Source organism: Pagrus pagrus, assembly GCF_965226575.1.
Source record: "Pagrus pagrus genome assembly, chromosome: 14".
Classification (NCBI taxonomy): domain Eukaryota; kingdom Metazoa; phylum Chordata; class Actinopteri; order Spariformes; family Sparidae; genus Pagrus; species Pagrus pagrus.
Window position 1 is genome coordinate 16,898,066 of NC_140198.1, and position 19,359 is coordinate 16,917,424.

The 19,359-nt window shown below is 40.8% G+C and overlaps 3 protein-coding genes across 3 annotated transcripts; 1 reads left to right on the plus strand and 2 right to left on the minus strand.

Annotated features, from left to right (window-relative positions):
* The first annotated feature begins 514 nt into the window (after window positions 1-514).
* On the plus strand, window positions 515-18,849 carry rb1 (retinoblastoma 1). Its single transcript, XM_084372883.1, has 27 exons — window positions 515-783; window positions 1,213-1,333; window positions 1,752-1,855; window positions 2,114-2,248; window positions 2,349-2,387; window positions 2,525-2,574; window positions 2,783-2,893; window positions 3,183-3,328; window positions 3,425-3,502; window positions 4,722-4,831; window positions 4,935-5,012; window positions 5,663-5,750; window positions 5,862-5,978; window positions 6,081-6,137; window positions 6,333-6,364; window positions 6,517-6,593; window positions 6,732-6,958; window positions 16,192-16,307; window positions 16,563-16,717; window positions 16,861-17,006; window positions 17,140-17,244; window positions 17,597-17,710; window positions 17,822-17,970; window positions 18,085-18,115; window positions 18,217-18,359; window positions 18,463-18,509; window positions 18,622-18,849. The coding sequence occupies exons 1-27, from the start codon at window positions 674-676 to the stop codon at window positions 18,684-18,686; spliced, it is 2,751 nt and encodes a 916-aa protein (XP_084229009.1). The 5' UTR covers window positions 515-673; the 3' UTR covers window positions 18,687-18,849.
* LOC311268984 (lysophosphatidic acid receptor 6) lies at window positions 7,667-8,672 on the minus strand (the record flags this gene model as incomplete). Its single annotated transcript, XM_084372972.1, has 1 exon — window positions 7,667-8,672. The coding sequence occupies exon 1, from the start codon at window positions 8,618-8,620 to the stop codon at window positions 7,667-7,669; it is 954 nt and encodes a 317-aa protein (XP_084229098.1). The 5' UTR covers window positions 8,621-8,672.
* On the minus strand, window positions 12,495-14,683 carry lpar6b (lysophosphatidic acid receptor 6b). The gene has a single exon (XM_084372884.1). It carries the CDS (start codon window positions 14,218-14,220, stop codon window positions 13,090-13,092), a length of 1,131 nt encoding a protein of 376 aa, XP_084229010.1. The 5' UTR covers window positions 14,221-14,683; the 3' UTR covers window positions 12,495-13,089.
* Window positions 18,850-19,359: the final 510 nt, after the last annotated feature.

Below are 19,359 nucleotides of genomic sequence, written 5' to 3' on the forward strand. Positions count from 1 at the left end.
TAAAAACAAGCGAAAACAAACATACACAACGCGAACAATGAGAGACAGGGACAGAGACAGAGGGCCAGCTGAATAAACATGCACGGTCTATTTGATTGTAAGGACTTTATAATCACACTAGATTAGTTTATATTAAGAGTCGCCTACTTTCTTTCTACAGCAACTGCTCATGGCGGGATAAATGTTAATGAGCGGATGTGTCGTAGATATTTTCCCGCGTTTTCACATCGTGAGTTTGGGTTAGTTCGTTTGCGGTGTGTCACGTGATCCCAATGCGAGGACACTGCGCTCAGTTTGTCATCACAGAGGAGAGAGCTTATCATAAGTATACACCTTTTATCTAATGTAAGAGTTGACTGCACTGGGTTTAAATACAGATAGACGACCAGACAAGCCCAGTGAAGAGGTTAGTGCACACGGGGTTGTGGACACTGACTTTGGAGGGCGTCTAACAGTTGAGACACCGCCAGCACCGGCACTCCGCCGCGCACTTCGGTGACACAAAACGAGCACCCACTTCAGCACGGTTTCAGGAAGTCGGTCAGGTTTTGTTGTATTGTTGCCACGGGACGTGTGCAGTGGGCTTTAAACTTTGTTAACCGAATTTATCGCCCCCAAAACAAAGTTCTGTGTTAAATTAATATATTTGCCTGTTAGGTAACCGGACAGCAAGATGCCACCTAAAAAGCGCAACTCTGGGACTCCACAGAGCAAGGAGCTGAAGCCCAGTGCTGAAAGTGCCTCTCCAGAGAAGAAGGAGAGTCCAGAGTTAACGCTTAAAAAGTAAGAGAAGTTATGCTTCCTAATCCAGGCTTCACTAGTATATTATCAACCCGTGAAGTAGTTGTTACTCTGTAAGAAGTGTTTACACTGCAGCTAAATGTTTAGCTAGTTTGTGCTTTTACTCTTGCTAGCTAGCTTATATAACTAACCGAGAGGCTGACTAGCTAGGTGTTTCAAACGAAGTCAGGCCTGTGTTAGAGCTAATATCTGTGTATTTTCACGCCTATACAGCTAACCACAGAGTAAACCCATTCAGTAAAAGATGTAACAGACGCTGTTATAACACAAACATACACCCCATGTCTGACTTTGGCTAACAGTGTGGACGTCCTGCACTGGGAGGCTGTTGTCATCTGTGCAGCGTGTTGTGATGACCTGAAACTGTGTTTGTGTTCTCCATGATGTTGATTTATTGTCTCCATCTTTTAGACACAGAGACAAGGATGCTGAGTTTGTGACCCTGTGCAAGAGCCTTCACGTGACAGACCTGGTGTGTGACAGTGCCTGGAGGCTGTGGAAAAATGTTCAAGACTCCATGGAGGAAGTAGTTGTAAGTATTTTGATATAGATATGTGACAGAAGGTTTGTAATGTTTAGAGCCTGTTGAAGGAAAAAAAGGAAAAACCATGGGTGGAAAAATTAAAACTACCCAATGAGAGAAGACAAGTATCCCCTTAGTCGACAGGTCACCTACTGTTTATACAGTTTGGTCAGAATAAATGGCCACAATGACACCCAGAATAGAAATAACCATTAAAATGAAGATGCCCTCACAACCAAATCCACTCCATGTCTGTGATCGTCTTTGGACGCTCTCTCAAGATGTTCAAATCAAACTTTTAATATTTCATCCTTCAAAAGTAATTGTGTAATAACCACAGTATGTTTTTTTGCCCCTCAACCTGTGGCTGATGTTAAAATATTTGTAAGTTGTACATCTTCTTCGTTCTTTTTACATTTCTTTCCAGGACACTCAGAAAAGGCTGTGGGGGGCTTGTTTGTTTGTGTCAACCACAGACATGGATGTCAGCTGCTTCACCTTAACTCAAGTTTTGAAAGCAGTCAGTCTGAAGTAAGTGTTCACCATGTGAACAGCATGTTATTGGCAAATGGCTAACCACATTAATGCATGTAATAACACTTGTTCGTAATGCACTCTGTAAAAGGGAAACACTTGGTTGCTGTACGCACCGTGGTCCAAAACAAGCTTTTGTTATTTGTAAAATTAAATCCAAAATCTCTGTGTAGTTTTACAATTTCATTCTTGAATTTATTGTTCTGTTTCGTTACATTTATTATATTCCTCACACAAATTAATCTTTTTTTGAAGTGTGAAGCAGTTTTTAAGTCTGGTGAGGAAGCTGGATGTGAACTTGGATACTATAAGCACCAAGGTGAATTCAGCGCTGACACGACTGGAGAAGAAGTATGATGTGACGCTGGCTCTCTACCAGAGGTTTGAGAAGTAAGTGAACACATCAAAATAGTAAAGGTGCTTGATTCATGTAGATCTGTTCATGGGCAAAATTGTAACTGATGATGTTTTTGTTTCTTTTTTGCTTCAGAACATGCAAGAAAATCTTTGCTTTGCTTCCTGATGGCAAGTAAGTTGGATAATTATTTACCACTTGTAATTATTCTATTTTAGTATCTTTATGGTCTTGTGTTTAATAATTGCATTGCTTTCAGTAAAACATGTAAAACAGATACTTGATTATTCATTCAGTGTCTCTTTTCCAAGGGAGAGGGAGACGATTCGCAGCTGCTGGACAATGTTTCTTTTGGCCAAGGGTAGGTTAAACCACAACAACAAAAACAAGTCGGATCAAGCTGTTCACACACTCTCTGGCTGGAATAGTTTTCATGTTGCTCCATTTTCTTCTTTTCATCTTTCGGCCTTTGAGCTCGGCTGTAGAGCTCAAATGAATTGGAAAATGTTGCTCCTCATGGTTGTGTTGTTTCTAGAGCTTCTCATGTTCTGCATCTTTGCTGTCTACAGGAAGAGCCTTGCAGATGGAGGATGACCTGGTCATATCGTTCCAGCTGCTGCTTTGTACGCTGGAGTTGTGCATCAAACGCTGCCCTCCAGACCTTCTGCAGCCTCTTTACAGTAAGTTTCAGTATCAGTCAGTTTCAACCTGTCTTTATTTAATTAAGTTTAAGGACTTCTCATTGTAACAGATCTTAAAGGGACAAATCCAAAGTACATATTTTACCTCTTACCTGCAGTGCTATTTATACATCTGTATTGTTTTTAGTGTAGTATAGCACAGAGTAAAATCTGTCCTTTGTGTTTTCCAGCCATGCAAAATGAGAAAACAGAGTATCATCTTTGGATGTTCTGGTATTGTTTTTGGCTCCCAGAGATTTTCTAATCCCTTGAAATGTTTTTCTCTCAGAATCCGCTATCAGCAAAGTTCAGAGCCCTCCAACACGAACGTCTCGTCGCAACCAGAGCAAAGCCAAATCCCGACCTCCGGTGCCGGAGGTGGATTTGCAGCTTCTCAAAACCCTGTGCACAGAGAATGAATGCAATGCAGAAGAGGTCTGAGCCCCTCTCTTTGTATGAATCTCACTGTCAGCATTATTGTCTCTGCTTTGTGTGTATTTGGCCTCATTGACACTCAAATTGTGTCTGCAGGTGAAGAATGTGTACCAGACCAGTTTCTCTGCTTTCCTGGACTCCCTGGATCTTTCAAGATCTCCAGATTTTCCTCAGGTAGGGGAGCTTATTGTCACAACACCTGCTCTACTATTTGGCTTCTCTTCAAGTACTGTTTCCATTAGTTTTCTCTTCCTGCTGGCTGGTGCCTTTGTTGAATATTTGAGTGTCTGACAGCTGTTGGTTGTTCTCTTTGCAGCTCATACATGTTTGTTTTTACATACATGGTGTTGGGGAAATGTGTACTCAAGCATGGGATCATTTTTAGTGTGTCAGGGTAGTATAATGGAGAAAACAACGGAGACAGGATGCTACTGTTTGCTAACACGAAAACACTCCTCTGAAGAAGGATGCTGAACATATTTGTTTTAAAGGCCATTACCCCAGTAACAGACAGGCAATGTGTATTATTAACATTAGTGCCATATGTAAATAATGTATAAGTCTCACTGTATTTATCTGACCTATGAGTGGCTTGGGTAAATTGGAAAAAACATTTAGTTTTGAGTGAGATTTTGGCCCGGATTATCTTCTAAACACAGCTGTCTGAGACTCAGTCTGTTGTCTTAATCTACAGTAGTGGCAGACAAGTTGGAGCCGTGCCCTATTTCAGAGATGTTCATATTATTTTAAGATTGAGATCTGAGCAGATGCAGACAGACTGTAGTACAAGTGCAACAAGGTCTCCAGACCACACGAGTGTGTGAAGTGAGTTTTAAGTTGTGTTGCATCTGTGGCCAACAAAGATGAAAGCCAAATTATTGTTGTTGATTTTATGTTTGTGTAATGAAACAGTTGTACGAGTCTTCAGGCTTTTAGAAATCAATCCTAGATGTTTTTTAGTTTCTCTTTCCTTGGATTGTCTGATTTCTACAATTGCAGCTCAAGTTTACATCTAAAAGCTGCATTTAGCTAATGAAGTTTGGTGCGGTTTGGTGAGTTTAGAGCTCAAGATAGCCAGGAGTATAATGCGCACTTCCTTCCTACATACTCCAAAAGTATGTCATGTCTGTGACCACAAGTTATTTTCTCCTCCTCAGATAAAGCGCTGGTAACAAATGCAGCAATACATTTTTAGTATTAAGCAAATTTGGATTTAGGTGAAATATTTAATTTAATGGAGAACTATTCCATTTCTGTATGATATGTACAGTGCACCTGTTTCTTTTAACAACCTTGCATATCATTGGTGCAAAGTGGGGCACTGTGATGTTTAATTTTGTACATCGGGGAGCACTTAACTAATAGTAACCTCAAGCTCTAATTTCCACCACAGGTGAATGACATCAACCAACAGTACGAAGAGCACTACCTCAAGAGTAGAGAATTTGATGGACGGCTGTTTTTTGACGGAGATGAGACTGTTCTTGCGCCTAAAGTCGAGATGTAAGTTCTTGTTTTCTTCACTATTCAGTGTTTTGATTTTGAATTTAAATGAATGAACGATGAATTTAGAGAAAAGTGTTGAATAATCTCCTCCTGCATTCAGATCACAGGTGGAGAGAACGCCAAAGAAGAACCTGTCTGATGAAGATGCCGTACTCATCCCTCCACAGACTCCAATCAGGTGAACAGTGAACTGTCCCTGATCTTCATTGTTTCAATCAGTGTTTATCAGGAGAAGGTCTCAGTTCTCGTGTTCCCTTTTAGCAGCACCTTTTTTTATAGCTGTCAAACTGTGCAGTAGACCGTTTTACAGCGAAAATCAAATCTTTTCTGTTTGTTTGGGTTTTAATTTTTATCCATGCATCGTACCCTATAATGTACTCAATTATGAATTCACTTAATTAGAGACAAAGTTTTCCAATCTGACAGGCGTATCTGCATATTGTTTTAAGTCGATAGCCTTTATCAATAGAACAGAAAATAGTTTATTGTCTACTTTTTGTGTGCAGAAAGACAGACATTTGTCTTTGCATATGCAAAAATGGTACATAACACAACATATCACAATCCAAATGGGACACATTAACCTTTTTTGGTCAGTGTTGGTGTGGAAAAAGATAAAGCGAGTGATAGGTGTTAATAATATTTTGGTTATCAGAATATTCAATCATAAAACGATATCTATGAATATAGAAAAATATTTAAAAGCCAATCATTTGACATTGCTCTAGGATTAATTGTACTGTATGCAGACTATTGGGGAAATTTCATTGTGTGAATTATTCATAGTTTTGTCTTCAGCACTGTCTGATTGTGGTTTTGTCTCATCAGAGCTGCAATGACCTCCATTCAGCAGTTGAGGGGCGATCTCACCTCCACTGGGGACCAGCCATCAACTAACCTGGCTACATATTTCAAAGTAGGTCTCTAGAAGCCTTTTAAGCATTTTAGAAGTGTCACTAATTAAAACAACTCATGAAACTGCATCTTATATTGACCTGTTTCCTGTTTTCTTCTTTCCTGCGATCAGAATTGCACCGTGGACCCGACGCAAGACGTGCTGAAGCGCTTGGAGACACTCGGACAGGCGTTCAGCCAAAGGTTCGGTCAGGCAGTCGGCCCACGCTGCATAGTACTCGGCCGGCAGGTATAAACTAACACACAAGAAGACAACAATGAGAATCAATGGTGCTACCTCCCATGGTGAAATGATTTTATGTCTGACGTGTGTTTCTCTTTTGTCTTTCAGAGGTTTAACCTTGGTGTCAAACTTTACTATAAAGTCATGGAGGCAATGCTAAAATCGGTACTTGATTTGTTTGATTTTATTGGAACCTAACCATATTTGATGAATGTACTGCATATTACATATATTATCAAACACATTTTACATTTCAATGTCCACAACCTTATAATCTATGTAACACTAGAGAGCACATGAAATCTGTCAAAGGGAAAGCAACTCACATGAACCTCCTGTTCCCTGTTTTTTATTTTGTAGGAAGAGAAGCGACTGTCAGTTCAAAATTTCAGGTATGTGTGTTTTTTTCCCAGTTTTTATTAAAGCAATATGGAATCACTGTATAAAAGCAGTCATTTGTGTTTCTGTTCACTTGTGCTACATGCTTTTTGTTGTTTTCAATGTAAGTGAAGCGTTGAGCTGAGTCATATGATTTCCATTACAGTAAACTCCTCAACGACTCCACATTCCACACATCACTTTTGGCCTGCGCTTTGGAGGTGGTCATGGCAACGTATGGAGGTGTGTGCGTCCTGCTAACAGATGCAGTTACAAGCTAAATCTGAAATAATTGTGTTGTATCTTAGGTGTTAAACAGATAAATGTTTACACTTACAGTATGCACAAGTTGCAATAATCTTGTTTTCTCCTCACAATTAGAGAGCAGTTTTAAGACTGGAGGATACAACCATGGCGGCTGCGGTGGTGACGCAGCTGAAACAAACGTATGTTTCCCCTGGATACTGGATGTGGTCAACCTCGCTGCCTTTGACTTTTACAAAGTCATCGAGAGCTTCATCAAGGCAGACCCCACTTTGAGCAAAGATATCGTCAAACACCTGGAGACCTGCGAAAACCTCATCATGGAGAGGATTGCATGGAGGACGGTCAGTTTGATCTCTTATCACCATTACAGTAGTTTAATGTCACAATAGTTTGATAACATAACCTCATGAAGATACTGTAAATGTATCTACTTGTTGGTCAATGAGAGGAAAAGATTTTTTTAACGTTTTATTACTAGAGTTCAAGAATAACAAAGACGAGATAAATATTAAAACACTCATGATTCCACGTAAATTCAACATGCACTACATATGAAAAATGTCATTGCACATCAGTATTTTAAAAAAAAGATTGTTGTGTTGCCAAATACACTTAACAAAAGTTAAGCTGTGCTTCTTAACATGAAGCCCAGACTGGTCCATTGATGCCGCCCTCAGCGATGCATTAAAGTAAACACACAAAACCTGTTATTATTATATTCATGTTTTATTCATGCATAAATACAGATTACATATGAATGGCTACAATAAATATTTGGAGTAAATATTTGATGAGTGGCTTTGGACGCAGGTCAGAAGGGAGGGGTTGGATATTTACAATTGGCTACTTTCAAAATCAAGCTTACTCTTGCTGCAATTTCCAACAGGAGCAATGTTTATTTTTAATACATACAGTGCAGATTAACTTCTAAAGAAGTAGACGCAGTATGGTTTACAGTCCTGGTGATTCAATTCAGTGCACTGAACATTAAGTAAAGACCCTATTCTATCTAAAGAAACAGTGGCAGAAGTAGTCTTGGATGATCCCTGTCACTGGCTGCCATTGCTACCAGGCGCGTCTTTGTGCACCAGCCTGCTGGAAAAATAGTAGATGAGTGGGTTGAAGCAGCAGTTAGAGCTTGCAAGCGTTAGCACCACAGGGTGCAGAGCCATTGTCACCTTGGCTAGGCCACAATGGGGCAGCAGCCCCACATGTGTGAGGGTGTATCCCAGGAGGTTGATGTGATAGGGGAGGAAGCACAGCAGGAAGACACCCAGCACCCAGTAAATAACTCTGAGAGTGTGCTGACGGTTGCAGTGCTGGCTGCGGGAACACCGTCTTGGTTGGCGAAGCACGCTCAGCACCCTGCAGTAGCTGTAGAGAAGTAGCACAGTGGGGGGCAGAAATGACACAAGCACTAAGCTTAGAGCTACCAGAATGATGGTGCGGTGGTGTTGCAAGGACGGGTCCAGCAGACAGGGCTGGTGTTGGTCAGTGGCTGCAAAGCGCAGCAGAGGCAGACTCACACTGAGCCCCAGCACCAGGCACCACATTCCCCCACTTACCAGCTGTGCAACGTGCAGCCTGCGTAGTGATGATGCCAGGGGGTGCACTACAGCAAAGTAACGGTCCACAGCAATACACACCAGGAAGAAGATGCCCCCATACAGGCTGATGTATTTTAGGGTGAAAGTGAGTTGGCATAATACAACTCCAGAGGTCCAACTGGACATGTCCTCAGTCTTGGAGGACACTGCTCTTGCCTTCTGGTGGTAGTAGTAGATTCTCAGGGGAAGAGAGATTATAAAGAACAAGTCGGCAGCTGAAAGGCTGATCATGTAAATGGCTGTACTGTTCACTGGGCAGGGAGATTGACACAGTTTGCGCAGAGCCAGGCTGTTGGTGAGCAGCCCCAGCAGGAAGATGAGACTGTAGGACACTTGGTAGAAGGTAAAGCGGTAGCTGGTGTCCACTGTGCAGTTGGTCGTATTCCACAGCTCCATGTCTCAGAATGAGCCGCTGCTCCGACACTTTAAATCACTGTGTTGCTCTCATACCTGAAGGAAATGAGGTTGGTTAAAGTGAGGTGAACAGAAGATGAGAGGAAGTGTCCATTTGCATCTGCTGGAGCAGTTAAACTTGTGGCTTGTAAAAGATAAATAAAATCAAAATGTCTGCTGTTTTATGGAATGTAAATTTGCTGAGGTGCAATGAAAACACTTCCTACAGCCATGTTAGGTCTACAGCTAACATGGCTGAATTAATATATCATAAGCAAGACGAACATCAGGCAAATGCTGTCAGTTTAATATAGAATGCAACTTCCTGCTCTCATAAAACAAGCAAACATTTTGTTTCATTACTTGCACGGGAGGGAAGAAGAAACACCCCACAATATTATACAAGTGCACTGCAGTAAATACACATTTAGCGAGGCTCATAAAGTTAATCTTTGATTGAGACTGAGGTGTTAATCACATTTTTTTAAGACTTCAGTAAGCGTAAGCAAATATCAGGTTAGGCATGTTCAGCGTTGTGGAGGATCTGATTATAAACACTTTTTGCAAATGTCTTTTCCCGGGTTTAGTATTTTAGGACTTTTTCCTATGTCATCTTACATAATTATCCTTTTTGTGACCAATTCACTGGGAATTTACGCTGTTGAACAACTCGGCAACTCTGCATACTTGAATCAATACCGCTGACTGAGGAATTAAAGGGATCTCTTACTATTATTTTAACACTAATGGAATCATGATACATGATGTTTGAACATTAATTTCAATACAATTATGAAATTATCTTGAATACAGACCCATTTATCATCACTATCAGTCAAGTCGTCCCCCAATAAAAAATGTTTTATTCTCAGTAACGTTATTTGAGACATATATATTATTTTTTTATGATAAAGTATCCACGATCCTGTAAATGATTAAGTGAATCTTTTGTTTCTCCTGACATGTTTGAGTTGCTTCTGTCGTCTGCTTTGGTGATCTGATAACTCGTGATAATAATTCAGTTATCAAGTGTCAGATGAGTATCAAACTGTCCAACTGATCTTAATGTGATCTTGAAGAATTGCAATTGGCATGTAGCAGTTCTGTTACTCTTTATCTCATCACATTACATTTTTTAATGAGAATTTCTTTTGCTTTGGCAAGACAAATTAAAGGCTAAAGTATGACACAAAAAATATATATTATTCCTTATCAAGTTAAGTTTTCAGATAATCTTTGTAGACCTTTATCATTTAAATTGTAAGTTTATACCAAAACTTGATTAAATGATACAGCAAATTGCTGTCTTCATTTTATAAAAATGACATAGGCCTACCTTAAATCTGTTATGTAGTGTAAATCAAAGCACTATTCTCACAACTGAGGAGATTTTTAGAAAAGAAAAAAACGTCATCACTCACCATCAGGATCTCGTCGAAGCAGTGACAGTGTTCGGTTGTTAGAGGCTGTAATGGTGCAGATGTTACTGATGAAGCAGTTCCCGCCTACACTCAAACACAAGTCAGGGTCTCTCTCTCTCCTCTCCTACACACTCTTCTTGTCGTTTGTTCTTACCACCTAAGTTTATCTCAATTGGTCAAAATATTTAATGACTTTCAAAAGTACTGATCTTTACTTTGCCTTTAGAGTAGATCAGTTATCTGGTTTAACCAACTAGTTTTTTTTTTATTGAACTGATTTTTGTTTTTTGTTTTTTTGATCAGCCTGATAATTAAACTAGGTTGTTTCATTACCTTCATGTTCACGAGTCGTGTTTATGGCTGCTTGTTAAAAACCTACACGAGTGGTTGGAGTTAATCATTAACCGTATTTGTCAGCCAACTGAAAGGGGAATAGCAATAATTCACAGAAAGAAGGTGCTGCATTAATACAGCAGTGTACGTTGGACCAGAAGAGTAGGGTGCTCTCACACTTGGCCCAGTCGTATCGTGCCGATGCACGGCTGTCCCTCCTAGTCCCGCACTGGCGCGCACTCACATTGCTCCGTCCGCAACCGGTTACCTCTTGTACATATGTCATCACATCGTGGCGCGGTCGCACCACAATGGAGAACATGGCTGTAACTCTACTGACTTTTTTTGTGGCTTATCTTGTTATGTTTTGGTCATAGACTGCCCTCTCACATTCCTGGATTTCTTGATTATGTAAGGCGATTGTAATAAGCATGATTATACCTATGTTTACGTTGGGCAACAGTGCTTGTGCTTGTGCATGAGCAACCATACCATGCCGAAGCACATCTCTTCAAACCATGACAGGGCCAAGGAAGAGTACCAAGGAAGTGGGTCAAACATGCTTGGGCACGGTACGGATTGCCTAGTGTGAGTGCGCCCTAAGTCAGTGTAGATCGCAGTTCATAGATGTATGAGCCCAGGAGAAAACCAGAGAAAATCATGCAATCTTTGTCTTAATTAGTCGGATATAAACTGAAAACCATTGAGACGAGTCTTTTGACGCTGTTGAAAATGTATTTCGTGTCAAAATGTACCTGAGAAAAGCAGTAATTAACCTTTTACCTGCATCACATTTATTTATTTAGTCCACAGCCAGACAGCTGAACCTTACAAATCAAATTGTGATTTAATGAAAGCAGCGTTGAACTAGTTGAGTTTCTGTTTGATTCATCTTAATTTGGAGAAAATCAGGCTAATATGGCACATATTACAATTTAGCTACACAAATTTTTTTTAAGTAGATAGAAATATAAATATCAAGTTAAGGACAAAACATGCTATGAGCGTGAAAAAACTGTTCCAAGATTTATCTTCAGTGCACATAAATCTTTCCTTCAAGTTATGATTATCATTAAAAACGGATATAAGATGGTATGTTTTTACAGTTTAATTCAATAAGCCCTCTTTGCGCATACTGTGTTAATGTCATCACAAGCTATGTCATTCTCATTTCTGATTTGATGCAGAATGACTTTTTCTGCACAAAAAATATCAGTACAGATATTTAATTTGAGCAGGGTGGAGAAAGTCCAGCTGCTTCCTGAATGTAAGCCTGTTTGTATACCATGTTGATGTGCAATGAATGCAAAAAAAGAGAGTTAAGACTTTAAAACCGCAAATTGTTTCAATTGTCTCAGGAACGTCTGGATATTCTGGATCATTCACTGGGTCTGTGTTAGGATTGCAGCAGCCTCCACTGTGCTCTGTTTTGTAAACGTGCTTCTCCTTCAAGAGGCATGTTGTTGCCCGTCTGCTTTGCTTTCACAATCCTCATCAGTGCAGTGGTGGTGATGAGTCGACCCTTGTCAGTGCAGACCCCCAGGCTACGCCTCTCAACAGGAATGCAGAAGCGCTCGGTCTTGAGGCTTGCCACTTTTACAAGAGGGAACAGATATTCAAGCGGCACCATATTCCCTTTACACCGTGAGGTGTTTTCACTTCACCTATTACTTCATAGGAAACATACACATTGTCAGACTGACTTGGAATTTGTTTTAAAGGATTCTCTTCAAACTTCAGTAACTGCGAAATGTAGTAAGAACTGAATTTGGGGGGAAATTCCTATTGTCGCAGTTCCCCTAGAATCCTCCAAACACTGCACGAAACACTAAAAGCAATATCCTGATATGTTTTAACATCCCAACACTTTCCACAAGAACTAAGCCAGTGGCAGTGTTGGTGCCATTTTGGCCGTTGCTGTGCGTGCAGCTGTTTAAATATTGACCACACCTGTAATCTACATTATGCAATTTATTGACTCATTGTGCAAGGCATTGGCCAATCACAGCATCTGGTGCTGTGCTGGTAGCAACTGTATGACTAATCAGTCAAGACAAATGATTTGGTAGCAGCCAAAGAGAATGGCATACAAACAACTGATAACCTGCTACTGCCCCACTCTATCAAACAAGTAGTGAATATCAGACTCAGAAACCTTTTTTTTAAGTTAATAACTCCTTTATTCACGTTCAGTATAAGGTGTAAAAGCTGTTATAGAACAAGCTGCTCTATAAAGTGCTTAAAAGCGTTAGTGAGGCCACAACTACTGCACATAAAAACAGCTGTAATACTGGTTCAGCATTGTCAAAGCAGAATTTTTTTGAAGGAGAATCTGCTCTGAGAAAATGACTACAATTTCAGCACCGTGCATGACTGGCTTATGACATTTCCATTAGAACACATTATAAACTCATTCGCTAACAGATTTAAGAGTTTTCTAACTTATGGGTTGTGAATTGTCACCTTTGGATTTCCTGCTGCAACACCCTGTATTAATTCAAATAATTCCTCTTTTTTTATTGACTGAATAGCGATCACTCCCAGTCTAAAGTCTCTTTCTTGTCCAGTCGATGAGTGAGTGACTCCATAGTAACCAGTCTGTTTATGGGTTGTTATCATCTTCAAGGCCATTCGGCTTCCACCTGTGTCCTCCCATTCAAATCCAGTTTCGAGCAATGCTTCCTGAATTCTTAATCTTGTTACATAACAGAGTTGTCATTAGACTGTCGACTCATTGTCAAACACTTTGGACCTCAGAGCCCTAAGAGTCAGGCTTCTGGGTGTTGAATTTGGACTGCTTTGTGAGCTGTCGTGATTTAGTCTGTCGAAAAGCTTGGCCCCGTTGTGCCACACTGTGGACTTGCGTTTGATGGAGCTCTGAATGGTCTCTGAAGTGAAGTAGTAAATGACCGGGTCGAAGCAGCAGTTGGTAACTGCTATGCACAGAGCAATGGGGTAGATGGTTCTGACCACATATTCCGCGTAGCATCCCTTTAGGACATTGGAGCGGACCATGGCGTAGAACATGAGGTTAACATTGTATGGAATGAAACAGAAGCAGAAGATGAGCAGATGAACAATGATCATCCTCAAGATTTTTGCCTTGTTGAGGTTCCCTCCACGGCTGATGGTTTGTGGTCTCCTTAGTGTCCGTAGCACCATGACGGAGCAGAAGAAGTTGACCAACAGTGGGATGATGAAGCCCACAGTCTCAATGAACACCACCACCTTAGACAGCTCAGCCTTCCACTGACTTCTGGAGTAGTTTTCAAAGCAGAAGTGTGTGGAGGAGTCGACATTTTTCTGTGAAGTAGTGTCCAAAAGGAACCCAGTGGGTACACTTCCAGCGAGAACCATCACCCACACCGCACAGCAGGCCAGTTTGGCATTTCTCTTACTTCGAATAGTTTGAGATCGGAACGGGTGCACAATGGCCAGGAAGCGATCAACACTGATGCACGTGAGGAAGAGGATGCTGCCGTACATGTTGGTGTAGAACAGGGCCACAGAGATCTTGCACAGCACACTTCCAAAAGGCCACTGGCGCTTAACAAAGTAAACAATCCGAAAAGGCAGGCTGAGGACGAAGAGAGAGTCCGAAGCGACAAGGTTTATCATGTATGTTGTGGTCTCGTTTCTCAGCTTCAGCGTACAGGCAAAAATGTATAAAGCCACCATGTTGAAGATAAGTCCAACCACAAACACCAGGCTGAAAACTGCGCTATACAGAGGGTACTTGAAGTTATCACTCTTGTTGCAGTTCATGAGATTTTGATTGACTATGCTGTTGTTATAAGTTTGTATGGTGCTGTTATACATTTTTAGACCAGGCTGGAAAGTTTGGAACATTTACAGAGTGAAAAAGGTCTCCTTTGTTTCTTGGGTCCGTCGTAAAAATCCAACTTGTTAATCCAACCATGTGCAGCAAGCAGGAAACATTTGCTAATCATTTGGGTAGGAAAAACAGTCCTCAAATATTGAAGAATCCTCAGTTTGTGTCATTTAATGTTCTGAAATGCTGAGAAGGAAATTATACAGCAACTCCACAAAATACCTGTATCAGTATCCAAAGTCCTTTACATCAGTTTTCTGTCTGTGGAAGCTGTCCTGCACGTCAAATAATCCTCATTTAGGTGAAGTTGTCGGTCTTTTCCAGTTGTCTTTCTCAGACTGAAATGTTTATCCCTTTTTGAGAGCAGAGTCATGTGCCTCTCCTCAGCTCTGTGAACAGTTGAGTGGTTCTTTCTCTCTCTTGTGCTCCTGTCTGTTCCTGCAGCAGCCCTGGGGGTGCATGGTGATCGTTCCTCGTACGCTCTAGAGGTTTTACTCTGTTCCTGTCTGGTCGTAAATCAGACGCCTCATAACAGGCTGATAGTCAGAGGCTTCAACACAAAGCACTCAGTGGACTGTTGAAACACAAAGGGAGGAGCCTGCAGCTGGGCCAGAGTCCTCCCATTTGCACTTATCTCAAATTTGAATAATCAGACATATGCATGGGCCATACATTTCTATTTTTATTTTAAATAACCCACTTAAATGAAGGTTTCTGTCTTATTGACTGCTATAGATGTGTTTAGACCAACGTCTCATAACAATATAACAATATGTTAGAGCTTTATCATACTTTCTTTACTGACTTTGATTGTTTGTCTCACTTTACGCTTTCAAACAAATGATCATGTAACTTTAGAGAAGTCCAACGTGAATCTAAAGGTGACAGTGAACACAAGGCTCTTTCGCAATTATTTTACTACACCTGATAAAACATTGCACTGCTGGAGTCCATTATTCATCACTGAATGCTGCTGCAGCAATCAAATACCAAGTGAGTGTACTTTTGAAATGCGTCAGTGGCGTCGGCCGGGCGTGGCACGTATGACATAAAGAATGTGCTAATAGCAAGTCTGTACCTGCAGTCACTGTGTTAACAGCAGAGTGGTAACCACACCCACTTCCGTGTATGATCTCATGGCTTTTTTTTCTCTTGGTGTGTGAATGCTGATGTTCACGTGCACCGCTGGTCTGCATGTCTTTGAGTCTTGAATCAACTGTTTGACAGTGATAAACATGTGTGTCTAGGTGTTGCTTTTGCTGCCGTGATCTGTAGAGAGAACTGTTGATGATTATCACTGAAATCAGGGATCTACTATAGGGATCATCCATTGGTCAACATGAAATGAGGAACAGATTTTTGCAATGGGGATTTGGTCTTCCTGATTGCGCTGATATTTTTTCAATGCTGCACTTGTTTCTAGATCAGCTCTTCATGACATTAGTAGGATAATATACACGGGCTGCAACTAATATAAAAATGTATGTTACATAATGTCAGTGTTAATTCAGATTTTATATTACACAATTGCCCTGACAGCCCACTTCTGATTTTATTCTCTTTTGAGCAATTATATTCATTTTCTCCACTCATAAAAAATTACTCTCATAACTTCCCTTATTCTTGTTCCTCCGGTGGATTCTTCATGCCAGTAAAACTGCAGAGTTGACATTATCAGACAGATGAACAGACAGTTACTCCGATGATGGTGCTGTGATTAAAATGACAAACTGTATCAATTTGTTCTCTTAGATCAGATAAAAATGCAAGTCAGAGTGGCAAAAGTCTTCACGTACAAACTCATATTTAAACTCTGCTTTGTTTTTGGATATTAGCAAAACTTTCAGGTATTCAGGTTCAGGTGTCAGTAAAAGTGTAATGTGCACCACTGAAGGGTTGAAAAACTGTCATATCATCTTATTCCCTGTTGTTCAAATGTTTTGTCTTCAGCTGAACTCCAGTTTAACTGTATGTTTGTGTCTCTGCAGGGCTCGCTGCTGTTTGAGCTGCTGAAACAGGAGCATGAGGGTGGAGCAGCAGAGCAGGTGGAGACTCCAGCCAGTTTCAGCCAACCACTGCAGCACAACCACACCGCAGCTGACCTGTGAGTCCGCTGTCAATCAAATCTCTCTGTCAGTCTTTTAGTTGCTGGTATGCAGGAGCTATGAGACGTCTTAGACCCTAAAACCTTTGAAGCAGTTGTGAAATCACTGTTGAGTAATTTGTACCAGAGCTTGCAACATGATATAAAAAAAAATCTGTTTCTTTCCACTGACTGAAGGCTTACTTTGTGGCGCTTTAAACCTGTCCTTCTAGTTTACCCTAAATCTTATAATTGGGTTTCTCCATTTTCTTACAGATATCTCTCCCCAATGCGTCCGGGCCTTCGAGTCTTGCCTCCCGAGTCCCCGGCCCCACCCGGCTCTCAAGCCACCGCTCAACCTCCGACCCAGCCTGCAGGCCAGACTCCACGACCCCCCAAGTCCAACTCCCTCAGCCTCTTCTATAAAAAATGTATGATGTCATTCAAACTCTCACGCGTATTGTTTTTTTTTTTCAATCAATGCACATTCCTTTTGGTTGAGTTATATTTTCCAGAGGACAAACAGAACACTAGGTCTCTCTGGATTACTTCTGACAAAATCCTCTCTCCATAGTGTACCGCCTGGCTTACATGAGGCTGAAGATACTCTGCTCTTACCTGCTGTCCTCCCACCCTGAGCTGGAGCCCATCATATGGACCCTGTTCCAGCACACTCTGCAGCATGAGCACGAGCTGATGAGAGACCGTCACCTCGACCAGGTAACCCGTCTATCACTAGCTCATTAAGTTTCTTTCTCTGTCTTTTTTTCACTCAAGTTGTGTCTTGCGCTCTTGTTCTGTCTACATCTCTTTCTTCATGTCTTCTTGTTGTTTGCTCTCATTGTTCTTGTAGTTGATGATGTCGGCCATGTACGCCATATGTAAAGTGAAGAGTGTCGATCTGCGCTTCAAGACCATCGTCACAGCGTACAAGAACATGCCCAACACCAACCAGGAGGTAACGCCTTTTGTTAATGACTGGTATTTTTGCTGTTGAGCCACTGATTTCCCAAATCAATTTGATTCTGTTCCACAAATTTCCGTTTTGCTTCGATTTTCAATTTGATTAAATTCACTATCTATTTGGTTAGGGTTTATTTCACTTACAATACCAATTTTGCTTGAATATTCAAGAGATTCTGAGAGAACTTGTAATGTAACCTGGTGCATTGTTAAAAATATAAATTGAATTATAGAAATATATATACATATATATGACATATATTTAGTTATTTATTTTAAGCCCAGGCCTTATACTGTTATATTGTGTTGAATTGTTGCATCTCTCTGTGTCACACTGTTTATTCCAGACCTTTAAGCATGTGTTGATCACTGAGGGCCACTATGACTCCATCATCGTCTTCTACAACCAAGTGTTCATGCAGAAGCTGAAAACCAACATCCTGCAGTATGCGTCTACTAGGGTGAGACACCTCTCTTGAAGGATCTACAGTTGGACTTTAAAGAAAATGCACAATCAGACAAGTGTGCATGTCTGCGCTACCCTCTCATTGTTACTGTTTTTGTTTTTGTAGCCGCCCACCCTCTCTCCCATCCCACAAATCCCACGCAGCCCCTACAAGTTCCCCAATTCACCGCTGCGTGTGCCCGGCAGCAACAACGTATACATCTCCCCTCTGAAAAGCCCACGCATGTCCCCAGGGATCATGACTCCTCGCTCTAGGTGAGTTTTCCATTTTCATGGCAGACTGCTGTTCTCCTTGGAGAGCTTAATTACGTCTGTGAAGTAGCATGATCCTTTTGTTTTCTCATCATCTGTGCTTTTTGCCTTTTATAGGATGCTGGTATCAATCGGTGAATCTTTCGGGGTAAGAGCCCTTTTTTGTTTGCATTGTAGCATATTAATAATCTCCATTTCAGTCATTTTTTCCTCACTCACTTTATCTGTCTGGTTTGTTTTTATCTGCAGCTGTCAAACCGGTTCCAGAAGATCAACCAGATGGTCAACAGCAGCGACCGCTCCTTGAAGAGGACTCTAGATCTCGTTGCCACTCCAAAGCCTCTGAAGAGGTTACGCTTTGATATGGATGGGCAGGATGAAGCTGATGGCAGGTTGGTAACAAATGGTGTTTTTTTGCATTGGCATGTAAACAGCCTGATTTATAATCTGCACCTCAAAGTCAAAGATGCTCACTTTATATATGCTAATTTACAGCAAATCTGGAGGAGATTCCACACTGATACAGAAGCTTGCAGAGATGAGTAAGTGAACACTGCCTTTTGATTTTCTCAATTCTTCTTCTTCATGTTGTCACTATCGATCGTGTGGCTACTGGATGTATGTTCCTCTAACATACTAATTCTTTCCATTCAGGCTCCACTCGCAGTCGCATGCAGGAGCAGAAGATGAAGGAGGACACAGAATCGAGAAAGGAGTGACTCGAAAACCTACTGAACTGGCCTGCACTGTTTATCACAACGTGAACACTACTTTTTGTTCACACACAAAGCGAAACACGAGTTTCTCTGTACATTTAGGATTGGCTTTTAGTTTGTATTTAACTTTGAGGAGTCATATGTGAATATAGAGGACTTTCTCTTCTCCTTTTGTTGACGCTTTAATTGAGTGTTTTAACTGAATAATGAAAGACGTCATTGAATTTCATTTGAGTTTTTGGAGATAAAGTGTGTTTGTTTTTAAGAGTGCTATTAATTTGAGGGTGTGTGTATAAGGAATCATAGCTTTCCCTCTCAATGTTCTCAATTGTTCAGAGCCTTGTTGAGATCCATTGCTGGTTTCCTTGTTTTTAAATAATTGGTTGAGTAACAAGCACCAGGATCCTACATGATTTGTACTCAACCCAAATTCATGTTGTTTGAAAGGATTTTGTTACAGGAAATGTTTCTCTTTGGTGTAATATAGTTTTAGAGCAACTGTTGTTTTACTTTTACATGGTAAAAAATATACATTGTATATTAAATGCAAACAAATGTTTCAACTAAAGGAATATTTTTCATGTTCTCAGTCACATTTTTCTACACATAATTTGGTTTATTTTTAAATTTTGGATATGGGATTTGGATCCTGAGGAAAATAAAGGGGAACAAATTA